Raw genomic sequence first — 27300 nt, 5'->3', positions numbered from 1 at the left:
AGAGGATGTTCAAAACTGAGCTCCCTTATTCAGGGATACCTCTTGAATAAGAAATATATTTTGAAATGGTATGTACGCTCGTTCTCATTCGGCAGGTTCGCAAATTTTATCCAGCTTTTTGGGCTCCACTTTTTCATCGGAGTAGACTTGCCGGAAGCCAGCAGTTCTGGAAAGGAAGTGGGGATACTTACTGGGCACTCCCGATACAAGTCGGAGAGGACGCAGCACTCGGAAGGCTCGTAGGGCTTTAACATCAAAGCCACCTGGCTTCCCACCAGACTGGTGACTGCTTGCATCTCCCTCTTTGGTTAATAGTTCCAAGACAACACTAAATAACCTGAAACAGGCAGAACAAGACAGCTCACAGCAGGGTGAAAGTCAGAACACTGCGTTCACAATACAAAAAGTATCTAATCTATCAAACCAGCCAGTGTTTGAAGTGTCTAATTTATTGACTGAATCTCTCAAAAGGGGAACGACGTTGTACTTTACATGTTGTTGACCAAAACACGATACCACTAAGACTATCGTCTTAGACCTGGCTTCCATAGTCTTGAGAAACTTTTCTCTTCTCGGGTAATAACCACATGGTTTATCGTCAACACTGCCACTGGATTTTTTATTAATCTACTGAGTCTTACCAAATTCATAGGAATAATCTTTTACTTTGTCTGATTTATAGAAAATAACTGAAGAGATTTTTATACCACAAATGTTGATGCCTATTTATACTGCAGGATTTGGTGGAGAAATATGTGCAAAGTCATTTTAACAAGCATACAGCAGGTGTCCCCACCTGGGATCTAAACCCATGATCCTCAGTGGTCGTGAGTCGAAAACTCACTGTGCTATCGAGCTGGTTGATATTCTCTAGCCTAATTAACCCACATCTAATCCAACTTGCCCAATTTTATTTTGTTCTGTGCTGATGTAGTGGTGATTCACATAGCATGTTGCATTCAGACAGAGGGGCTGACCTAGCTATGCAGTGGACTGTGTGAATATTAAAGGGGAGAGAGTCTGACTCACTCTTCTTGTGCCTTTGCTAATCTACTGCTACTGGAAAAGCACAATTTATTTCAGTTGCCTTTTCTAGGCCATAGCTTTATACAAAATTCTGTTTAATCTTGGCGTTTGCTCTTCAGGTTGCTAAATCTATATATTTGCTTCACAGGAGCAGGTGTGTTAAAAGATAAACTACACATTTGCTGCACCTTGGCATGATACCAGGCTCCACTGATTCAGAACAAGAACAAGCCCAGTGTGAAACAGGAATAACAAAGCAAGAGTCCATATGTGAAGGTAAACATAAAACAAATAGTTACCAGAATGATGCATTAATCTGCTTTCATTATTATAGCATTCCATCTGTGTGGCTTAGGGTTACAAACAAATTTTCATAAGCTAGATCTCCATCGTGGATCAAAAATGGAGATTCTACAACTTGCTGAAATAATTCAGGTTTTCATCAACATAATGCCCTTAGGTTCAATGCTGAGCAAAATGAAATGATTACATTTAACATAGCAGTGATGAGAAATATTGCTTTTAAAGTTAAGCCATTAGGTGTACACATTTCCTAGGAAGTTATACAGGTATGGAGGTTTTAGAAACATGGACGTAGACATTTAGGCTACATAATATATACTGACAGGCAACAAGACTAATACAGATTTGTTGCATGTATTGCCTTTATATAACAGACCTAATACTCAGGACTCACTTTTCATACTTTTAATGAGTTTTAGATTTTTTATAACTACAAACCCCAGACTTTTGACCACTTTTGGTAAACTGATTTTCTAATCAGCATGAATCAAATAATATACTTGAAAAGTATCACTTAATCTAGAAAATTCAGATATACGTCATCACTCCCTTGTGTAGAAGTTAAAGTTTAAAATTGCCTATGGGACACATACAGTATTACTCATCTAACTGAATCTTCAAATAACTATGGAATGTATAGTATGTTTTACAATCATGCTTATGTGATTTTTGGTTTGAATACTGAAGATCTATCTGGGTGTGAATTTTGGTTGCTCTACCATACAAGTTAACTTTTAAAAGCACGGTGCCTTCTTCAGAATTCAAATGGGGCCTTTTCACCACCTGGGCATAGTCATATCTCTGGGACAATAATGACTGACCCATCAAATTTCAGATTTATAATTGCTAACTTGTCATTTTTTATCCAAATATGAGTGAGATACATGGTGACATTTTCAAAAATGTTTGGTTGTTTTGACACTGAATGACCCTTTTACTTTTATAGTATATGTTCCTATTCAAATTCTTTTAAATAGGTCCTCTTCTGAATTATTGTTATAGCTCATCAAAACACAATTCTGCATAACAAAGCCAGAACAGAGGCACAATATACGGATGGATACAAACTAGCCAGTCATTTCAAGTACATAATTCAAAGAAAAACTCAAAGCACAACATATAATAACGTTTTTCCTTAATCTAACCTGGTTAGCAACACTATAAATGCTGTATATTTATACAAGAAGGAAACAAACACTTTCATTACATCACTTTAAGCTGTAGCTGTGGAAACGTGTTATGTGTAGTGTAAAACAAACATCTTTATTCCACATTTCTACACACTTACTATTTTGCAAAAACCTCCATATTTTAGAAACTAAGCATTTTTTGGTGATATGAGATGTTGTCTTTTCTACCCTGTGGCAAAAGCAACACAAAGTGGAGAATGCTAATTTATTTTCTTAGCCTGTAACTAGTCAGGTCTCCAAAAACCAAATGCCTCCTACTAGTGTGATAAGTTGTCTGCAACATCATCATTCTGTTGGTAACACCACAGAAATCAGATCTTATTTGTCCACTGACTGGATTTGCTATGGTTGAAACCAATAAGTTTTGATTCCCAAAACAATTTAAAAAGCTGTACTTAAATGCTTTCTAATTTTATGAAAGAAAAAAACTTAATTCTCATTCCTCACTTTACCAGAGCTATCTAAATCAGAAATAAGAATACTCCCTCAAGCAATTTCCAGTATAGCAGCATATAATATTCTAGAAAAAGTGTAAATAGTCTTTCATTTCTCGTCTTATACAGAATACAGACAATTGGCTTTGTTTTCAGTGAATAATTTAAGAAACAAATAAGTCAAACACAATAATAATGACACTTTTCACAAAGTCAAACTGGAAAAAAGCAAGTTTATAACAATGAGTTCTGTAAAGTGTCACTATAATTACATTATAATAAAAAAATAAAATCTGTAATGAGCCCTCGTTTCTTTTCTCTGGATCAGATTAAGATTTCACTCTGTACATTGAAACTGAAGCACGTGATTTATATTAAGTGTTGTGTCTTGGCGTTACTCTTTGTGGGCTCTAAACATGATAATAAACACAGACATATGGAAGATATTAGACTGCACACTTACCCTACCACTACGATTACAAAATCCAACATGTTCCATCCATTTCTCACATACGCATTCTGGTGCATCACTAATCCATATGCTATAATCTTCAAAAATGTTTCAATTGTAAAAATGATAAGGAAGGCATATTCTACTGTTTCCTGAAAGACAAAAGGGAAAACGCAGCATTACATAAGACATGCACTGATAAATGTATTCAAAACAAATATGTTTACATAAAAAGCATTAAATAATAACATTTGTATAATGTAACATAACCAGCATGGTTCTAAATTGTTTTTATAAGGTGTTTTCTACAAAAAAATCCTTTTTCCTTTTTCTACAAAAAAATCAGAATTTAAATTTTGCAACATTTAATTTTTTTAGATCACCACATTCTGAAACATGTGGTGACACAAGCACAGACACTGTTACCAGCAATCAAAGGGTTTTCAAGGGGAGCCTGAAAATGTGCACATTATTAAGAAAACATGTTTAATACTTAATCCTGAGGAAAAAAAACAGGAATGCTGAAAATGTAAATGGAAGTGAAAACGCTCTACAAGAGCAATAGTTACAGCCACATAACTTGAATCACAATGAATCAAACCTTTATTACAATGCATAGGACAGTAAGCTAATACCAGAGGTGAATCCGCAAACATTTTTCTTCTTATCCTACTATCTTATCCTAATAGTTTGCTAGTAATGCTAACAGAATCACATAATCAATGCTCAATATAAAAGTTAACATACTGAAAAAAGTCTTTTCATTTGGATAATTAAAGCACAAATACAGCTGTCTTGAATTTTTCCGTTACGTTTGAGCAATAGTATCTGTGCTGCTAAAGCCATTCTGATTTTCAATCCCAAATCAGGATTAGCAATGCTTTACGTCTGCTGCCATATTGTCTACCACACTGCAAAAAAAAACATTTCTCGATTACATAATCTGAAATTCAGCGTGTACTGAGGGATGAGCCACTGCAGATGCTGCCAACATATTGTAAAAGATCAATGATGAACACTAAGAACAAACCACAGGAAAAACACAAGAAATTATAAACATCTGTAAAAACCACAAAAATACCAAAACGATGACTCCTTTTGTTTTACAAATTATACACACATGAAATCTGAATGCTTCCCTTAGACCAGAGTCCTGATTTTAAGGTGCCCATTATATCGGAGTACTGGGGACAAATCCACAGCAGTCCAGCAGGCTCAGGATCAAACACCCGACCTGGGACACTATGAGGCAGTATTACACCACTGATATGCTGTCACTTTTAAACAACAACACCTGTATATAACTGAACAGTATATGATGTGATGGTAGCGATACAAACGTAAGGAAGGATTTTGCTCTGTGACTGCAGGGGAGGTGCTGCCAAAAAAGGGAATGAAGATAATCCATTTCAAAATTTCAGATGCTGTAAAAACGTAATTCATCTAATGAGAGACTCACGAGTGCAATGAGTGACAGAACAAGTGAAACACACAGATGAGGAACAAGAGACAGGATTATCCAGAAGGTAAAAACAGCTTCAATTACCGGGATGATGATTAATCCAGTTTAACAATGTAATTATATCCACCCACATCCCTGTGCATACCGTATATGATAACTGGTTGATTATGCATTTGGATTCCTGGACTTTTTAGAATAGTTCTAACCATTCTTACTCAGAACTTGTCTGCAAATCATTTTTAGTCAACGGTCTATGACCTAAGGGTCAAGATAAATTGCATTTCTATTAAGTACAATGAATAATATTACCATACTTCCAACATCTCCCAGCAGTGACCTGCACAGTGTTAAAAGCAGTCCATTCCACCCCAGGGTATTGTTCATTTCACTCTCACTCCCACCAACATAAACCATTATACTACCATGTTTCCCAGTGCATGACCCGTACACCGTGTGAGAACAAGTTAGTGGGAACTAAATCTCTCCATGTTATTATTACTAACATTTGTTACAATTCTCAATTTAACCATTCAATTATTTTTATTGGACCCCCGTTTGTAGACTGATATGGTAGATAGAAATGGAACACCACATCCTGGCATTTTCCAAAATATCTGCATTTGTCAACATTGATTGGTCTGCTCATTTGACAATTGTTATTAATTAGTAAAGATGGGGGGGGGGGTTAATGACTCTGGGTTTTCTTCAGCAATTTCTCTCCCATTTTTTTTTAGGTATTGGAATTCTGAAACAGTTTGCTTATATAAACCAAACACTTAACTGTGCGTCTCATTCTGCAGTAACTAACGGGGGACAGTCGAAGTGAATGCACCTATTTTACAACACACTGTAGCTCACTTGCCTGCATGAGGTTTCAGTCAAGGGAAAAAGTTTTATATCCTGGGAAAACAATTTGTCTTTCATAATGCCCTAATGCTCTTATTGTTGTTCAACTGAAAACCGAAGGCTATCAAAATATCACTTGCCAAGAAATGGAAGACAATAAATCACAGAAGTGCACAGAAAAAAAGAGAGAATGGCCCCAGCAGGGCTTATCTCCAAAATTTAATCCCGTAATCCTCAGCATATGCTGAGGAGAAACATGACAGATCCTGCCTGGATCAACATATTGGACTCGGAACATCCCAGCCTCAGAAGCACAATCCTGGTTCCGATCTATAACAACACCACACTAACCTGTAATTTTCTCCAAAGAAAAGACAACAACATGACCATCTACTGTTGAACAGGAAGTAGCACAGTAGGTAAAGCTGCCTGGGTTGGTACTGTACATTTACCTGGGTGACGGCAGAAAAGCTGGAACACCCTTTGTGTATTTCACTGGTTAATCCTGAAAAGAACTAACAAAATTAGCATTGGCTCATGCTTCTGAGCACACTGCCGTAGGTCAACATTAGTATCTGCATCTGTCTTCTAAAATTAGCTTATCCACAATACCCATTATCGCCACTGCTTAGTACCCATGGATCCAGAGGTAAAAAAATGAGGCATTGTTTGCCACACGGTTTTCATTCAGTACGCTTGGTTCCATCAGAAACTCTTACTTAGCAGTGCCTTACTGCTCAAGTTATTACCTTGCGCTATTGTACCCACTAGGCAGAGAAAGAAATCAAATGGATTTCTATCACAGGGGATCTCAATCTATTTCTAAGAAGTTAAAGACCCCAGCACAGCCTCCATATTGTTACAGTTGTATTAGCATATCTTATTTTCTTCCTCTGGAGTGCTTATTCCTTATCTACAGTGCTGCATGTGCATGTGTCTGCACTGGGCACTGCTAGCTTAGCTCTCGTCCCACCTGCTACACTTAAATGAAAAACTTCAGATTTGATCAGCTGTCTTCAGTGCTGTATGCAGTAATGTAATGGTATGGCATCCCAGAGTGTATATTCATACGTATGGATTATACTTATCTTTAGGTTTTCAGCTGCTCTCCTGCAGCCAAAAGTTTTCTAACATTAGCTTTGTTAAACTGATAATTGGTGCTTTTTATGAATGATGAATCATTCAACACTGCATGAAAAATTCCCAGTTCAAGCTATGACTATGAAACCTTTTGGTTTTGAAACAGAAAAACACAGGGGTCAAAGGTCACCAACCCAAAGGTTCAACAAGCCTGACTGCGCCCCACCTTACAGTACCCATAAACATTTTAATTTTTAACAGTTAACATATGGCATTATACTATTACATTTAACATGCCTGATAATTCCTCTCAAAATAAATTTACTGTATCTTGCTTGCTGCAGTTTGGCTCAAGAGCACTGACTAAACAGTTGCTACATCAGTTTAACCATAGGCCGAAACAGTATGCAGCCTCTGGTGAAAGGTGGAGATAGTATTTCTAATGTTTTGTTGCACATATTCATTTAAAAGATTTCCACATTCATGTTTTTCTCTTCTGGATAGTCATATGAATAGCCAACAAAAAAGCCAACAATTGCAATGAAATTAATAAAGGTACTTTATGCCAATCTCCAACACTTTATGCTTGAATACTTAAGAGGCTACACTATAAAGGGACACTGGGTTTTGCTGATAAAGAGAATCAAACCCTTTGCTTTTAAGAGAACACAAGAAGGGTTAGAAACGAAAGGCGACCATTCAGCACACATTACCCCCTTGACTGCTGGAAGCTCGCTGATTGCGGTATCTTATTCAGCCACTTTGTGAAGGAAATCTGTTTAAACAACACGCCAAGGAAGTTTGCTCACAATTCTCTGCCTCCAATTCCCAGTTATAAATGCAGCTCCTCTTAATTTCCTTAGCTGACACCACATCCTCGTTTTTATTACTTAATACTTATTTGTTAATAAATCAATCTGAATTTTAAAGACCTTACTCTCAATCCCTTGCAATCTCCCTTATTCACAATTATGTTGATATCCTGTTCCTTTTACCAGTCAAATATGAGATTTTGCTTTGGGACAAGGAATTAATCAAGGTGCTCTTCTTTCATTCTAGGGCAGTAATATCAACTAATATTTAAATTTTTCTATACCGTGAATTAATTTGTTACTGAGATTTAATAACCAGTCTGAGAAATTGGGACTGCATTATTTGTCCTTCAATATTAGAAGAAAAACAATGCCTTTTTCTTGTCTTAAAAACAACACATTGTTCTACTCAAATCAGACAGTGAAATGGTATGGAAGCCTGCCAAAACTGTTACTAACACGAAAAGAAACAAAAGGTAATCTAACTGAATATTTTTCTTTAAAACAACCCCCTATTTTCTTTATAACATCTGTAGCATGGACTTGATTCTGAAGTATGATATCTGTTTACAGGTCTTGTATGTCCATGTTACCTACCACAGTAAAGTGCAAAAAAGACATTTTCTGGACTGAAGATGGATCATACTGCTAAAACATCAACTGCTTTTGCTCAAGTCACTTGTTTTATAGACTTGATAACCAAGATTTTAATGCACCTTTAAATGGGAATATTCTACTCATGTTCAAAAACAACTGCAAAAGGAATTTTGCAATTACTTTCTGCACTGCTGTACCCTTGAATGCTACTGACACTACATGCTGTGTAAATACTTTAATGCCTACCAGGACAAAACTATGGAATAAACACAACAGAAATAGTGCTATTGGCTCACTGACATACAGAATCAAGCTTTTAAGTCCCAAATATAATCCATCATTTTTGTTGGTTTTAAAAAGTAAACAGAACAATCATAAACATCAAAATTACAGTTGCTTTTACTGTTACTGTTCTTATGGTAATAAGGCTGAAATTGGACAAAAAATAATATAAATATTGCTGCCTCTACCACTGAGTTTTAGGAGAAAGGTGCAACACAGACAATGAATCAAAAAGGTTTCTCTATTGTTTTATTCCAGCACTGACATCTGACATGCCGAAGACAATTTTACAGCATGAATTACAAGTGTTTAAGTAACTATTCTCAAAGCTGGTCAGTTCAACAGTGACATTGTGTAGAGCTTCACCTCCTGTCCTAGCTGCTTCAAGGACTAGTCTTACTGCTGCACTATGACTCAGCTCTTTCAAGCAGCAGCTCTCTGGATCACCTGTGGTTTCAGATTAAAGATGAGACAGATGCCCTCAAAAGTATAAATAATTGATATCATAGGTTATTCAATCATTAACGTTTATGTAAATATTTTCAGAAGGCAAAAGTGTTTCATTGTATAATGCAAAATCAACAAGGAAACCATTAATCTCTTAAAACGTATTAAAAATGGTGATTTAACCATTTTTTGCCAACGTGGTTTGGTAAGTGATTTAAAAAAAAATACAGGAATAAAAACATCAAGAAACAATGCCTGTTCCTCAATGTCAAACAATCACTGGTCAGCCAGAGTAAGAGACAAACATGGTTAAGTGCAGTACAGCACTTATGATAGACAAAATAAAAGACAAACAAAAACAATAAAGACACAGTTTATCATAAAATGTTTTTAGATGTTATGTACTTTACTGACAAATCACATAAGACTAATACATTTAAAATTAAATGAAAAATTCCTGCAACGTGACTTGAGCACATAACATGTATTATATGGGCTACATTACTAGCAATTTAAAACAGAATTTGGACATTATGAATAACACTTTGAAATCGGAATAATTAAAAAGTAACTTTCTCTGTACGGTAAGCACAATCATGCATATGATTTATGTTAAATAGGGATTTTGACATAATACGTCTTGCAAAAGGAGATTTTATTAGAATGGAATATTGAGAATGAAGCATTGTTACAATTGTGAATAAGGGTATTTAAACTACAATGTACTGTAGTATTTTTAAAACTGGGCATTTTAATTCATATTTTTCCTGTATAGAAGCAATCTGAAGTCCTTTTGGGTGAAGAAAAGTACTTTATATAAATTCAAGAAACTATTATTCCTGTAGCAAAAGAAATCAGATATGGTTTGTAGATGGTTTAAACCAACAGTACTGCGGGGGGTTCGTGAGATTGTGATGGAAACGTCAATGTCAAATTAAATAGTCCTATTAATAAACAACAATTTAATAATAAGACTAAGAAAAACAACAGTAGTAATACTAATAGTTTACAAAGTGAAAAGAAGTGTGTTAAGAGGGTTGCTGTAGCATTTATCTACATTTATTGAAAGGTTTGATTTAGTTAAAATCTCAAGGGGGTACTTGAGGCACATAATTCAGGTTGAAGGGGTTCAGCTGACAAAAAAAAGGTTGGGGATCCCTGATTTAAAGAATGCAAAGAGAGGGAGATTCAGCAAAACATACTTTCAAAAAGATTCTAAAATGAAGGAGGGGGATTTAGATTTAAAAAGGAATAGTCACAAATCCAACTTGAAACAATTAAATCAATAAGCAATCCAGAAGGACAGCATGATTAGACCTGTATGCCCAGTAGGGCATACAGACGTGTTGCTCAATATTTTACAAGAAATACAATTTCCATGCAAATAGTTCCATTAATGGTTACTGGGCATGCTATAGAGACATTTAGAGTATAGGAAAGGTCTCTTACAAGATTAGAAAGACATTTTAACTTTTTGAATAAAGCACCCAAATGTTTGCTTTTGTTGCAGTTGGCCCTTGTTTTGTACTGTCAATGTCTCACAATGATGAGGTTATCAGCTGTAGGCTGTTTTACTCTTGTTTCAATGGAGCACTTAGCACAGCATGAGGGAGATTGCTTCTTTTTTTGTTGCTTAAGTGAAAGGTTGACTTCTGCTCACGGCTGCTTTTATTTTCTAGCGAAAGCTCTCAGCTAAAAAAACGAAGCATAATAATTAGACCTGCAGTGGCAAATTACCACCAATCCCTCAACAGCTCCCAACAAATCAGGGAAAATGCTAGGTTTCTTGAAAAGCAATCAGAAGCAATGTCTGATGAAAAGAAGAATTGTTAATTAAATGATAGGGCTGATAGTGGTCTTTAAGGCACACCTTCATGAAGCTAGGAAGACAAAATCCTGGGTGAAGATATGTATTAATGAAGATAACCCACAATACATGTAATTCTCCTGAAATGCAAAGAAGAGTGATGCAAACTAATATACTTGAAGGCCTGCTTTGAATTTAATGGTTCTATATAGACGGGTTGTTGTCATTTTTGTTTGAAGCAGAAAAAAATAAAAAAAGATTGATGCCCAATTAGGAAGATCATCTATACATTTTCAGGAATACTCAATCACAATATTCTGTTTACCACCACATGGGTGTCCTGTCCTGTATTTGGACTAAATAATGAAATAGAATAAGTTTCAACATTACCGCTAGTGCTGCTTCTATCAGTTTACTACTGTAGAAAGTATATGAAAGGGGCACCTCCAGTCTAAGACATTGCATTTTTCTCCAAACTATCATCTTGCATTAGTGTGTGGGTCCTAGTGAAAAGTCATTATACTTCTACAGAAACAAATCTTTTTACCTCTGGATCTATAAATTGAATTGGAAGATTTGTTCAGAGAGCACTAAAAGAACAGCACAGAAGGAATTCCCTGAAAGGAACCATTTCCCACAAAACGTACTTTGAATCAATCACTTCACGTGGCTGGGCAGCATGCACTAATGGTAAATCTAATTATTTGTTTAAATGCGAGTGCCTAGAAACACCAAGGTGCTGCACTGCTGCCAGGACTGGGACACCAGTCCATTGCTGGGCAGACAAACACTTTCTACAGACACCAGTTAACCTAAACAGCATATACCTGGGAGGGGTAGGAGACCCCCATGGACACTACTAGAATGTGTAAACTCCAGACACAAGTAAATGTGTACTGCATATAAAACACAGCTCAATCTGAACAATGTACTGTATACTCCATAAATAGGGGCCCGACTAGCTCTGTTGGTAGAGCATGAGACTCATAATCTCAGGTCCTCCATGTTGGAGGTTGGGCACAAGGCTAAAAACCCTGTCCTGTGAAAACTAAGTGTTACAGTCACAGCAACGGGATGTTGCTGCCCCTACATGCCCTTTAGACATAACAGGCAAATATCCATCCAGAAGAAACTTTAAAGCTAAAAGCGTAAAACTTTGTCTAAAAAAATTCAATTTCCAAAGTTCATCCCTATAATTTGTTTGATCTTACTCTAGCATTACAAACGTGCTGCTATCACTAGGATTTCCAATTTCAGCATCTGGAGAGCCTTAAATCAGAAGATCTTGCCCTATTAAAACATTGGTCAAGATTTGGGACACATTAAGTAAACCGTTCAGGAATGGCACGATTTGTCTCATGGGAGCAACAGGGCATTGGTGTGTTCGCACATTATTCATTACTCATCTGCTTAGATGGTCAAAATGAAATTATTCCAAATTCAAGAATTAAGGGTGTCAAACAAAACCTCCTGGATTGAGGCTCTTTGGTGTCTGCACTGGCCACTCCTAATCTGTGGTCTAGCTGTACATACATGTAGCAAACTAATGAAGGGTGCAGTTCAGAAAATGTATAACTTAGCTAATCACTCCAACAGCAATGAAATATAAAGGAATGAAAAATCTGTGAGCGGTATTACTTGGATATTGTTATTAGACGGTAACTGACAATAAACTGAACGCTTGCCGTGCCTCTGTAAATATCAAATCAAAAGCATATACACAGACAAAAAGTGGAATTTATTCTATCCTTTTCAATATCGAATTGAGCAGTGACTTTCAAAATATTGGTCTTTTTATTTTAAAAAAACTACAGGGGCAACAGGCTCCCCAACAAAGTGTGTCAGACCATTGCATTAGAGCGTAGTTCACCATAATTGAACGTAATCCATGCTGTCACTTCCACTGTAACGAGAGGTCGGGTCTCAGGGCCTGTAAACTCTGCTCACATTAATCGTAACTGACACCTTCCTCTGCCATGGGCCAGCACAGCCCTATTACAGGGCTGAGCTCACATGCTACTGCAGCGAGGAACAGTCACCATGATTCCTTCTGTGCTGGAAGTGACACTGTGCACTGGCAGTCCAAAGCCCTGATTCTACTAAAAAAAGCAAAGCTATACATACCCATTGATTTATATAAGTGTTTACTGTTCATTGGCACAGGAAATTTTGAAGATGGCATTCAAACTGCATTTAACCAAGCTTCTTCCATGAGAGCAGGGCAAAGTTCAGTCAGCCAGCTGCCTTTTCCAATTTAATTTTATATAGAGGGTCTGGAGATATACTTAAATTACTACATAGAAAGATACAGACATGATACTTCCATTTTCATTCTGTCCATTTACAGGAAAATGTAATCGTCACAAGAAAAGTCAATGTTCAACAAGCACAAACCAACATACAAATATAAAAAGACTTGGACCTCTGATGACAAGTGACTTAAATCGAAGGTTTGACCACTCCTAAGAGAAATCAATTCCTGACCATCACTCAGCTTGCTTTTAATATAAATTCCACGTCGGATCTTATTAAATGAGATGACATTTTAAAAGGATTTTGTGATAACCTGGAATGATGGAACGAAATGCTGCCCAAGAACCTTTGTTTAGACGAGATGAACACCTCACCTTAGCCCCCACACCTTTCGACTCCAGTATTTGGTACAATCCCCGGAATAAGATCTTTAGTTTGACTTCCAACTAAACACTCAATCTTTAGAATCAACAAAGATTTCACATTTGAAATATCAGGTCATTCTAAACCCACAAACTTTAGAAAACTTTGGGGGATTTCAAACTACCCGTAAACATTTATCACCATACCTGAAATTCGCCACTTCTTAGAGACGAACTTTAAGTCTAACACTATTTTCAAATAAGGGTTCAATAACGCAGCAGAGAACTTGTATTGAATGAAAAACCAGGAAACACAGGTATAACAATGAGGAAGTGTAACAGTTGGACCCTGGATTCAGAATGCAATTTTTCCGACGTTTGAGCAACACAAACAGTGGACAAGCCCCACAATGTCAAAAGGCTGGCCTCCTGACATCAAAGGTTTAAGCTCTTAAAAGTAACATCAATCTAACTAACCCGCTGCAGACTAGGAGACCTGACACACACCTTCCCCTTCCCTGCAGGAACCTCAATAATCAAAATGCAACAGACTCCAGCCATCCAGACCCCGGATATTTCTCGGGCATCTCCAGGTGCCATCTCTACCGTATCAAAAAGGAACAGGCTCTCTTTGAGAGGACTGAATGTTCTTAGTAGTACCTGGAAACAACATCATTCTGTGTTAACAGTTAACATGACCAAAGCTCTAATAATTGTTTCCATAACCTTTCATGGAAGAGAAGACAACTATAGCCTAAAAAAGCTACATCAATGACTTCTGAAGAACACCTTGTTTCCTGGACTACAACTGGTAAGATACAGTACCAACCGCAACTGGGGATCTATTCACTTCAAGAGCTTCTAACATCTAAAGCACCTCTAGCTTTTCTATCCCTACAGTACTTAATACAGAACTCTGTCCTTTCGCTACCCAAGGCATATAGATCGATACTGTAGATAATACTTTATTAATCCTGTAGGGAAATTGATGTGTTACAGCAGTCCAGCCCAAGACAAGCAAAACAGACATCAGAATAGTTATAAAACAAAAGACAACAAAATAAATCAAAATAAATACATAGGTGTGTGCAAAATGTGCTGATCATAGTCACTGTAAAAACTATACATACAGTATATCTTCCTTGATATGTTTCACTTTATCCTTCATGGTTCTATAAAGAACGTTATAAAAAAGTTTATATTGCAATATTCTTTTCTATTTCTTTCTTGGCCTAATATCTATTTCTAACTATGTGAGCAATACTCCTTTTCTTTAAGTGGACTTTCTTGTATAAACAGGATCTTTCCCCCTTTTCCTTATTTTCTTCTTATTTTCAGATCATAGCGAACCATTTAACCACTGTGATGTGTTTTATATCTTTGATTCCTCACTTTTGGGTTCCATTCTCTCAGCCCTTCAGACAGAATCTGTTTAAATTGTTGTTGTCCATTATCCACTAATATCGCATCTATCCTGTCCTATTTTACTTCTTTTAAACTGTCTCTCCTTCCTTCAGAGTCTGCCTTCCAGGAATTGTAAGATTTTTCTTTGGACTCAACCTGCTATATAAAAGAAAATGAAACCCCCTTCTTTTCAAGATGTTATCAGATTGTTGTTTGACTAGGCTGCTATGCAAAGTGTTTGTCAAATAAACTTCCAGAGTTAAAAAGGAGTCAATTCACTGGAAGCAGATGGTGATATGCCTTTGGACTCTGAGCCATGTGATTTTTGTCAGGTTTATGATTCAAACCAGAGTGAGTGAATGAAACTCTTCGCAAATTTTCTTCCTCAAATCTCTGTGCACTGCAGTTATTTAAGACACCTTTAACAGCAATGTTAATTCGGATTTCACGGACACATCCCACAGAGGTATATAAAATGTGGGAATCGAAATTCTATCCGCAATTCACACGGGTATTTTTAATGTCACTGTCAGGACCCATTCTCCTTTTCAAGTCCTTTCAGTATGAGAGCAGTGTGATGGTGCAAAAAAAGAGCCCTGAGGTGGGCACAAGCATTTCATAGCTTCATTTGTAGACCAGCAGGGACATTATTTACAACCTTTCTTTAATCCTCAAATGTGATTAAAAGGTTGTACAGTATATGCATTTTCATACATTCATTCAACCCCAACCAAAAACTGAGGTGCATATTCACACCACTCTGAGATGACGCATTAAAAAAACCCGCTATGACCCCAAATTGTTTTAAGTAGCTTTATAAAATGTAAGTCAATTTACATCTTTCTGAAAAACTGAATTTGAATATACATATTTCTACAGTTCTCATAGTAAATGTTAGTGTGTTCAACTGTCCTGTAATTGAAAAAAGCATGTTTCTTTTTCAAGACAAACCTGTATAACCAGGCATTATCTGTTACTGCTGTGTGTGGACCTCATATTTTTGCTTTGCAGTTTCCTTTAGGGTTACTTACCTTGCTTAATCTCCTGAATACCATACAGAAATACACCCCTCGTGGATATAAGGCTAACTTCTAGGTGTATGAAATGACCATATTGTATCAATGTTACCTCACCTACAGCATGGAGCCAAGATTTCTGACTCACTCCATACAGAAATATTTTAAGAACCTTGTGGCAATTCTGTTCACATGTTCAGACAAAATATATATTTATAATGTGTACCTTTGTACCCACAAGTTCCACACTAACTTTTAAAAAGGGAGCTGTTCTTGAGTGGAAACCTGCTCAGTTCTGCTCACAGGGACTTTAATTAATTATTTGCATTATTTGTCAGTAAAAGCAGCATGAACACATTATCTATCCACTGAGGTTTGACAAGGAGTATGCAAGATCGTTCCCCTAGAACTGTCAGCAGTGAAGTTAGATTAGTGCAGAAGAGGAAAGGACTAAGGATGTCAGCATCACTGGCACAAATGGGTGCAAAATAGAGACAGGCTTAGGGGAAAAAAAAAAAAGTTTTATTACTGTCAGATAAATGAGGTCAGGACAGGACAACAAAAAAACAAGTCTAAAAGACAGCATGATAAATTCTAACAGTTCCAAGACAATAAATGCAGCCTGTGATAATCATTTGCATTTATCAGGGGCATGGGAAACAATGAAATGAGACTGACATTACAAGGCTAAAACATTATCAGCTATTGTCAGGACTGTGTATGGTGATTTCCAGTTCACATCCCAGCTCATGTGGCAGCAGGATACGTGTGGATGACAGGCTGTGCCATGGAGATTATCTTAATAGTTTTATCGAGGGGCACATTCCCCCTTTTAATTTGAAATCTGTTCAAAAAGCTGATTGCAGCCAATCAATACAGAAGACGGAAGCTTTAAGCATTCTGCAACAGATGTCACACCATTACATTTTGAAAGCTTCTGAGCTTTTGAGAAAATGCAAAAGGTAAAAAAGTAACGACAAAACATCCATTCATTTCTAAAACACAGTTTTGGCGTCAATGTCAAAGGGAATGGAAATATACTGGTAGGATTCATTATATATATTAAAAGTCAATTAGAAAACTGTTAACTGTAGGAAGACATTGCATATTTAAAAATATGAATTGCCTTTATTACTGAATGAATTCTAAAATTCATGTTTACTGGAAAAAAAAACAGCAAATAGAAATAATAGTGGAAGTATATACTTATATATATGCAACACACAATAAAAAGAAAAGTCTACATCAAAAGAAACAATAAACAGTTTCATAGAGGAAAAAAGGTATGGAAGATTCGTGTTCTGTAAAAGAAAGCTGTTCAAGATCAGTTCCAAACACTGGGTTTTACCTTACTGACAAGCTCCAAAAGAAAGCTTCACCTGAGTCACAGGCAAGACTTTTTAAAATTACTTTTATAAAAGTGGCTTTATAAAAGTTGGTATGAAGAAGCAGAACCCAAAGTTTGAGAATTAACCTGGAAGAAAACCAAAAAAAGCAATAGGAGAGCAGCTCACATCTAACTAAAGAACACTTTTTTTAGACTTTTGACTCTGACTTCCAAGAAAGGGCAGTAAAAATAATCCTTAGGTATTTCCAAAAAGCACGGTTACTTCCATGCTCTGCTTAATATTTTTTGCTAGTCGAAAAACAACATACAGATCACAAGCAGGAAACTGGATGTACTGAGTCACTGATCCATAGCTGAATTTTCTTAGCAGATCAGTCTCTTGTGTGTCTGGGTTGTCGGTGTGGATCAGTCAGGGCTGAGAAGCTGTGGGGCAAACAATGCTAGCGCGCACAGTCGTGCCCTGTAGCATCTCCCAGGCTTTGTGACAAACACGGTGTGGGTGCATGCGTGGCGTATTTGCGTGCGAGAGCATCCACCCTGTGAAGCTGCACAGTATATCTCCAGGTAAAGTCTCTGCAAGTTATTTGCATGCATGTCCTTATGAATGCCCGTCACGCAAGCTTTGCCCAGTTCCTGAACATGTATAAATAGATATCATCATCATCTGTTGATATTACCGTGGTCTGTAGATCAAGCTTGTGCATATAGAACATTCACCAACTGCACACAAAGATGAAAGGGAAAACATTCTGGATGCTTGTGATTTTTCTGCTGCATGGAAAATCTGTCATCTCCACCTCCATCTCAACTATCCTAGAATCTACAAAGAACTGCAATCCAGAGGAGCTAGTTTCAGAGTGAAGTTCCTTTCAGTATTCATATTGCCAAGTAAGTATTGTCTAGCATTCCTCTTGACGAGGATGGAAGAGGTCTTTATGGCCTACAGTACACAAATGGTTAGGGTATTGTGAACTGCAGTATGCCGTGCCATGTCTACCCAAATTTTCTAAAGGCTGTTTAAAGAAAGTATGTTTTCTTTAGGCTTTAAATCTTCGGAATACACCACAATAGCCCAGCTGGGTGTTTACAGATAGAAAGTGTAACTCCTACCAATTTCAGATATTAACCGATTAAGGCCCTATATGCAAACTGAGTTTTAAAATTTGGCTTGGGTTGGGAGATTTAGGTTGTCCTCTCGAACATAAGATGATGATTTGTAACTACACAGGATCCTCCGATTCATATCAAGCAGGCGTACATTTTCCGTGTTTTAGAAGGTTTTGCTGTCGATTACAGCTTTCCATTGTTTTGTGGCTGTGTGGCGAAAGAGTGGGTGGTGATAAGATTTATTCTTCTTGGTGATCATTGCTGGAGTACAGCCTAGTTTTCCATTGAGGTTAAAGAGAGGGCAACACAACCCAAATCTCACAGCATGCACAATAAACTGTGCTCTCAATGATTTTTACAAAACTGTAAATCAAAGATCAGTACAGGAACAAAAAAATCACTGTTTTTGAATTGTCTGCTTTTTACTTCATAAAGGTATAATTACATAACATGCAATGATGCTGAACAAAGCTTGCTTAGATGTTAAATGTCAAAATATCAAAGATTAATCTTTCACTGAAGTTATGATGATCAAGTTCTGTTAATACATTGATTTAATAATAAGTTCAGAAGCCTACAGGTGGTACAATTGTGTATTAAAATAGGTTTAGAATGCAACATACAGTAATTTATTTCCATACAGTACTTAATTTTCAGTACTTTGTTCTGAAGTTCTAAAAACTAGGCTCTGATTGTCCAACCAGTCAGTACTGTTAACTCTCATCTTACAATTATGTTTACATACTAGCTTATGATTCTCAGTTTCATTTATTGCATTATATTGCGATACAAGTGTCCTGTTTTTGCTTCATTCTTGCTATCAAATATTAAGAATAAAAATTAGTCACAAGCAGGTACACAACCACTTTCTTTCCTTAACATATCATTTTTTTCTTAATGAATTAATTTAGATAAAGATCACATCAAGGAACAATCATTCTCGGTTAGAAATTCGACATACTGTATCACACCAAGAATGTCATTTTTTCCCCGACAATGAATAATATCAATCCATTTCCCATAACAAATTCAGCTGATGCCAAACAGAACTCTGAAGTGGAAGACAACAGGCAAAAGGTAGGATATAGTTCAGGTGGGTAGCTGCATCAGCATGCATAGGCTGTAATAGGTTTATTCCATGCTGAAAAGAGAAGAAAGAAAACACAATGTTTTGGCCGTGGAGCCTTCAAACATTGCGTTTTCTTTCTTCTCTTTTCAGCATGTAATCTATTACTTGTTCTAAAGGTAGGATATGATTCACATACACTGATTAGTTGTATTTTGTTGTAATTATTAGTTGTATTTTAAACACAGGACCACACACACACAGAATTCACTTATGTTTATTTAAAAAGTACTTTGAGTTCAAGACAAAAAGCAATAACACACTAATATAAACGTATGTCATGAAAATACAAATTGTTAGTTGAATGCAGAGCAGATGTGCATATATCAAAGCAATTCTATGGAAATCGTGGCTGTTTTTATACTTTTTGCCTTTCATAAATCAAAACATTTTAATAAAAGTAATTTATCCAGTGTTGTAATTGTCCCAAACCATGATGTATTACACGTCTATTAGAAACCACAAAATAAAATATATCTGACTTTATAGTACTTTGTACATTTTCGCATTGATCATAGAGGACTGTCTGAAACCATGCATGAATGAATAAATAGATTTGCTGGGAACTTCAATATAAAATGGGTTCATCTAGTGCCATTAGATTTGATTTAATCAAGATCTAAAGATTCAGTGTTGTTTCAGCACAACATTTGCCTCACTTATATGCCAAGCCTAAGCACAATGACGTCACTGACAGCAGTACTGAGCAAATCATCACATGCAAATGTCAAAAGTAAAACTCTTCATCCTGTAAATGAACTGCTCTGCAAAACGTCCAAAAGAATATTAAGTAGGGATGGTTTAATTCCCTAAAATAAAAATATACCAATACTTACTAATTGCAAAGAGATAAATGCTTAGTGCTGTTAACAGGCAGCAATGAGAAACATACAGTAAGCATATATTTCATACAGATACCCAATGATAAGATTTATAAGTCATCTTCTACATTTAAATAAAATCTGTTGTTCTGAAGCTTTTAAATAACGTCTCCCAACTATTGCAGAGCACTGTAATGGGAAGTTCTTTGCAAACCTGAAGCAGTATTGAATCCATGAAAAGGGAAACTAACAACTCATGTATTAACTGTGACCGAAACCAACCAAGAACTGAATATGCTAAATGATACCACAAAATGTGAATGATGTAAGGAGGTCACTGATGTGCACATGGTACAATATGTACAAACTCCTCCTCACTATTAGACCGCCTCAGTTACATGTTTGCTGACCTCCCACTGCTTCCACATGCTGCCTCCTGTACACATCGCCACACCTTCTCAATTGCTGCCCTGTCCTGCGTAGTCAGTGGCCCCTATAAACAGTCATTACAATCTTCAGGTGCAGCTTCTGACAGGGACTCTGCTTACAATCAACCTGCGCTTAAGCCACACCTGCATATAAGTGAGGCATGTAGCCAATATTTCCATTGTACAAAATCTAATACCAATGAACTTGAAGGCTCTTACATACCTTTAACAAGATACTGACTGAATGTTATTTTTCTGCTTCTACTAAATCTATGTGAAGGAGGCTAAAAAGTTCTTGCTTTATACTTCAGAAGCTTTACATTCTTTTCTCACTTTTTTCCTTCACAATCAGTTAGGTGCAGGTCACTTTCATTCAACTTCTACAGTATTTGCAATGGACTGAATTCTCGCTGGGTCTCCGTGGACCCTGCACTTCCTATGACATACTCTGCTTCCTGAAGAGCTGAAGGTGGCAGCAGGAAAAGTGCACTGTGCTGGCATTCAGGACAGCACCACAGGGACCATAGCCACCTCCCAGTCAGCAATTTGTGTCCTTGTTTTCTCTCATTTCCTTGCTTGGGTGCAGAACAAAATACCCTCATTACAAGTCACCCCAGATTTTTCCCAGCCAGATAGATCAAACTTGTGATTTTCATGCTAAGCTTTTCAGAATAGGGGACGGCAGTTGTTTTAATAAAGAACAAGACAAATATGGTACGTAAGCCGCAGAACTGCTAAAGAGAATAAAACCCTCAAGCAGTGGATCCCAGAATTGTCCTCAACCAGGTGCACTGCCTGAAATGTAACTAACTGGGTGTCCTGTACAGTGTCCTTCCCACCTACTGTAGGTCTGCTCATCATAGACTGATCAACTTGTAAGAGCTGTTCAGTCAGAAATCCTGGCAAGCAAGATGAGCGAGGCTGTGTAGAGTTGATGTAATCAGTACCCTTGAAGTTAGACATTTTTGACACTAAGGACTAACTGAAGGAACACATCTAATAAAAATAAAAAATAAGAAGATTAATACAGTTTTCAGCAAATATCTGTAAACATTTCTGGTAGATCAGCTGGAAAAACAAATAGAGGACAAAGTGTTCCTCCGGGATTAGGGCTGGAAAAAAATTAAGACATGCAAAATACTGGAAATTTACACTAAGAAAAATAATCTCTCTGTTGGTGCTGTGGTGGTTTGTTCAGAAAGCTGAGCATTTCCTGCAGGGCAAGAACTATCCAGACTTCCTTCTTGAAGACCGCAAGCCCCACTTTAACTACAGCCTTAATGAATTGCCCTGTTCACTTAATTGCACAGAATTTCCATCGTTCCTGGGCCTTTAGTAAGTCATGATTAGAAAGTATCCAAAGATCCAGCTGGACCATAGCTCTCAAGGGTCTGGTACTCCTGCTCAAGAGGAAGTCAGTCCCCTTCCAGAATCACCTGACTCTGCTTGGAGACCACCCTCTCTGCTATTTAGAACCACATTCAAAAGCAAGCAGTACTGTACCTAAACATTTCCCCTACTAACCATGCTCTTCAGGCCTTGCTCGGGAGGTACCATTTCTAGGTTTCTCACTGTTCCATCTGTTCAATAATAGACCACAAAGCATCTTCAACCCACTCACCGACTGCAAGCTCTGGAAATCCTTCCCCAGCCAAATTCAGAAGCACAGTTTGCAACAGGGATTCACATCCAAACCAAAAACAGCCTGGGCCACCCCTGTGTGCTGCTTCCAGGATCAGTGACTAATGAGGAGATCATTAAGAAGCCTGATCTGATGTGAAGCTGTTTTCTGGTGTCTGTTCAAAGAAGACATGTCTTTGAAATACACTGAATTGTACAATACAAGAGTTGCTCGTTATGCTTGTTTCTTAGTCGTACGACAATCCAACACCACCAAAGTTCCAACTTTGTGACTGGTTATTTCAGTTAAAAGAAGGGCTAGCATCAGTGCACTATAAGTGACTGCTGAAACATCATAAAACTAAAGTGCATGCACTGAGACAGAGCACTTTAGAACAGCTGGCTAAGAGAAGGGAGGCAAGTGATGAAGCAAAAGTAAGATTTCCTTCAGTATATTTTGGAACTGGCAGTTCTGTCAAGGTCCTTTACTGGGACAAACACTAAAAACAAACCACATTATAAGACTGCTACCCATATAGACAATTCTCTAAGGAGCAGCACAAAGCTCTTCCTTCAGAGTCATTGATTTTAATATTCTGTTCATACAGAAACCACAGCAATCACAGTTGGAAGGCAGACCCTGAGAGATGGAAATCACATTCTCGACAGAATACAGAATCTGTTTCATCTTCAGTAAAACTGAAGAATTGTAAACTAGCCGGAGTTTTCTACGACATGCTCAACTCCCTGCCTGACATTAGATGCACCTCATGTCAACCTTATAAGAAACGAATTTAACTTGCTGCATACACATCTCGCCAAATGTCTTACATGCAGACGTTTAAATGTAAAACAGAAAGAAGCTCATCTGAACAGAAGGACATCTTCCAAAGTCTTTTCAAACTCACATCTACATAATAAAAATGAACGTTCTCTTTTGTGCTTTAATTTTTTTCTCTTCTCTCATTCATCGCTCTTTTCCTTTAGGGTACTGCGATTGACTGCATACCGGAATTTCTAAATTCACATAGAAAGGGAAGACACTCTCTGTTCAATTCTCTGCACCGCAGTGTGAAAGATCTTCAGGGGACTAACCTCTGATTACACTTTATGACATTCACAGATGTTTATGTAGCCCCCTCATCCATTTGGATCAGAAGCTTCCTGCTGTCTTAATCACATAATGCAGTTGGTAGCTACTGTATTTGCTAACTATCACCTATGGGAGATGGCAAGGGCGTCTAGCTCCGGACTGGAAGGTCCCGGGTTTAATCCCAGGTAGGGGCAAGCTATGTACCTCGTTCTAATTCCTTCCAGACGGCCCCCGGTCCACTCAGCCTGCTTTCCAAAGGAGTACCGGGGGATCAATCCTTCTGGGGGTAACAGGCTGGCCGGAGTGTGATGCTGACCACATCACCTCCACCTCCAGTGTCGGACGGTTGAGAAAAATGGTGGCCCTTGCCCCCCTTGCCTTTATGGCCTGAAAAGGGACCTACCTACCTAACCATCACCTATGAATGCGTGAGACTATCTGATTTCACACAACAGCCAGGTCTGCTGTTGCCTTCAGTGAAGCACCATAGGTACTGCATGTACACCAAAAAACCATGTCTCTGGCATAAAAAAGGAAAAGGCATGTTTCAGTGTTCAAGAGATATGATGGGCTATTAACCTTACCAAAACCAAAAGAGGAAGGCAGATGTTGATGAAATTTCAGTAACGGGCTGCAATTTATTTGTCATTGGCATTTTGAATGATCACTTCCATGTGCGTGCCTGTGGGGGGTTGAAGCAGTAGGCAAAAGCATTCGTGGTGCACTTTTCATAAAGCTGACCCTTATGCAATAGTTTCAGATTTGAAATAAGCTATTCTTGTTATAAACGTAACACTAATTTCACTGCTCTATTCCCAAAACCAAACCGGCTGGGGATTCATTTGTATTCCACACAACTTAGTAAATCAAAGTAAGCTGAATAATTGATTAGTCTACTCACAATAGAGGGGAGGTGGAGAACTCCAGGTTGAAGCATTACGAAACCGCAGAAAAAACTAGACTGTCACAGATAACTACATATTTATGCAGTACATTTTTGCTACAATTTATCACAAAGAATAATAAACCAGATGAATCAGTGACCATTCTGTCTGCAACGACAGGCACTGGAGTCTAGTTAAGATTCAAAATGACAAAGGCCAGGCTATCCCAGCTGATAGCTGATGTGTGGTGAGCGTTCAGAAAAGCGCTATATAGGTGTAAACAATTATGAATTATTACTATCCCAGACTGTGGCAGGTAGATCAACCCCAGTGATTGGATCACTGGACTCACACACAGCACCTCTCCCACACGCCTTGCCTTCAGACTCCTTCCCTCTCAAAGGGCTCAGGCGGACTGCAAGATCAAAGATCAGCACAGAGGTGACATCCACGCATAGCCAAGCATGACTCCCGCTGCATGCAGAGAAACACGGGGTTGATAAGTCTGAAGATCATGGTGGGGGGGGGGGGAGACACCTAAAGAATCTGCCAATCATCAGCTCATATCTGCAACCACTGTACAGGCTCAGGAAATTTACTATTAGTCATATTTCTGTATATGGGATTCTGCCATTGCTAGAGCTCACTGTGCAATGTACAACAGCAGCTAGAGTATTAGATTGTAATTGGAAGGCGAATGCAGAGCTAGAGTCTACAGAAAATCATAATGTTCTCAGGTACACTGGGAATTCATCTAACATGACAAATTATCCTTTACAACTCTAAGTGAATATATGGCCTTCCTGCAAATGCCAAGAAGCCAAATTCTAAAATGGCATACATGAAAAACAGTTGCGTTGATAGAGCTATGGCAGGGGGATTTGAAGAACGTAATCCTAGATGCCGTTTCGGATAGTGGCAGCGGGGGGTTAACAAAGCTAAATCTACTTTTACAGTGGCAGATGGTGAGCTGTAAAACCATGTAAATGCTAGTGTGAGGTGAGTGAGAAAACAAGTGAATGAGAAGCAAAGAGATCTGCATTATTCATAGAGAGGGGACAGGCACAACGAACACAATCCGTGAATGACCTTCATGAGTTGCCCACCCAGGCCATTCAGAAAGCAGCTGCTAATTAATTAAGCTACCGCCTCCCAGCAGGTGCTCTGGAGGGTCACATGTCTGGAAGTCAATCTGATCTCCCAGAAATGGATAACAAACCGCAAACATCAATGGACTGATAGCCAGCAGGATTCTCTACAAAGCCCTACACAGTGTTGGCTGGCCGACATAATAATAATTTTTGCATTACACTTCAGAGACCTGGGGGACACTGCTATTTCTCTGCACTTTGTATTCTTCAAATAGAAGGCTGTATCATCATTTCAATGTCAAGATAACTTAAATATTAAAATCCATTGCTTATAAAGGCTTCATGGACTTTAAGTGGTAAGGATCATTTTGATACTACATTGTTAGGCGGTCTTCAGGAGTTATTAGCAGTTCCTAGATCTGTCATGTACAGTATCCCTGCTCAGTGCTGCAGAATATCCAGGGGCTGTTCAGGGTGCTAGGACTGAACTGATAGGTGTAAAAATGCAGTAGAAGAAAATAAAACAAACTTCAAAACAAAATTTAAACAGCACTGGCATATCCACCGCAGCGGCAAAGTAACTGACAGGCCTGAAGATCTGAAATCTTCCTTTTACTTTGGCTGTGTTTGAAATACAAAGGCATCCTATACATCAGTCGTAGAGCTTTGTTGCTCTCTACATAAAAGGACAAAAATAATAATTGCAAATTGCAATGACTCAGTGTCTTAGAACTGACAGCTGTGTTGTGCTATTAACAGTACACCTCAGTTATTATGCTTTGCTAAGAAAGCAAAATGCCAAATACCTGAGGAAAACTAGATTATGCTTTCCTATATAAAATAATGCTCATCCATCTAATGTAACTTTCACAAAGCAACATTTGCACATTATGGTATTGGAAAGATTGTGTTTCAGATTTTTTAAAAGGACTACAAATTATATTTCACACTTGTCACAATAGGTGAGGCCTGGACTTATGAGCAACTGTCACAAGGTGTTCTGGGTAATAATGGGTACGAATATGAGCAGCATTCTCTTTGTCCAGCCACAACAATACAGCAAACCGGAATGTCCCACAACTTCTCATCTTGGCATTATACAGTACACATACTAAATCAAAGTTAGCAACCATGAATAGATTTTGACTCTAATTAGGGCTCCTCAGTGTAACACAGCTAACTTTCACAGATTAACATGGATACCTTTATACTGTAGATTATAAGAAACTTCAAGATCTCGACTAGAATCGAGAGATGCTACCTGTACAAATAAATAGCTATGTCATATGTCGCCACTAGAAACAAGCTAAATGGAAAAAAAGCAAAAGCATTCGATTCTTTTCCTAGCCGTATTGTGGTTCTATGAAACTCAAAACTAAAAAAAAATAAATGTTCATCATGCCAAACAAAAATGAGATCTTTAAATAACAGTAAATAATAACAATAAAATATCAGTAAATAATAATAGTAGTAGTAGTAGTAGTAGTAGTAGTAGTAATAATAAAATATGAGCATTTTTAAGAAACTCAAAATCCTGTACAGAAGCACACAAATAATACATAAATAAAAAGAAAGAAAAAAGAAATACAACACATAGATCTAGTAAAATGAAGAGAAAATTACATATTAAAGCTGCAACGAAAAGACGGGACTTGAAGTGATTTTTAAAAATGTCATTCTCTGGTGGCGTTTCGTATGGAGATTCATACAAGTCACTATCACCCCTTCCGGGGAGCCTGGTATTGGACAGAGTAGGCCCTGAATATACAGTTCACACGTTAATGACTGACTATACTCGTGCAATACAACCTTAAGATAATGGAGTGAGACCATGCAGTGCCTTACATGAGAATGTGAACCTACAATATTACTATACTCTTGCACACAGCTTTTATTTAACATTTGCGCCAAGGCATTTTGGACATACTGATGTTTATTTAGTACCTTAGAAGACATGTGGGTAAGTAAGGCATTACGGCAGTCTAATCCTGATGAGATAAATGCATCTAC

At 37.6% G+C, this 27300-nt stretch overlaps 1 protein-coding gene and 1 non-coding gene across 17 annotated transcripts in view; one reads left to right on the top strand and one right to left on the bottom strand.

Moving 5' to 3' along the window:
- The window catches only part of LOC102695139 (voltage-dependent L-type calcium channel subunit alpha-1D), a 116800-nt gene that overhangs the window by 62709 nt on the left and 26791 nt on the right, over positions 1–27300 (bottom strand). For all 16 annotated transcript variants that reach the window (XM_069189492.1, XM_069189484.1, XM_069189486.1 and 13 more), the window contains exons 4-5: positions 3417–3556; positions 192–337 (exon numbers count right to left, since the gene is read on the bottom strand). In XM_069189492.1, coding sequence (XP_069045593.1) covers positions 192–337; positions 3417–3556 — 286 coding nt within the window. The remainder of the gene's footprint in view (positions 1–191; positions 338–3416; positions 3557–27300) is intronic.
- Positions 18013–18128, top strand: LOC138238493 (U6atac minor spliceosomal RNA). Its single transcript, XR_011189544.1, has one exon. It is a non-coding gene; the product is annotated as a U6atac minor spliceosomal RNA (small nuclear RNA).

The sequence above is a fragment of the Lepisosteus oculatus genome, chromosome 4 (genome assembly GCF_040954835.1).
Source record: "Lepisosteus oculatus isolate fLepOcu1 chromosome 4, fLepOcu1.hap2, whole genome shotgun sequence".
Lineage (NCBI taxonomy): Eukaryota > Metazoa > Chordata > Actinopteri > Semionotiformes > Lepisosteidae > Lepisosteus > Lepisosteus oculatus.
Note: the sequence above shows the minus strand (reverse complement) of the source record. Positions and strands in the feature narration are given on the sequence as shown.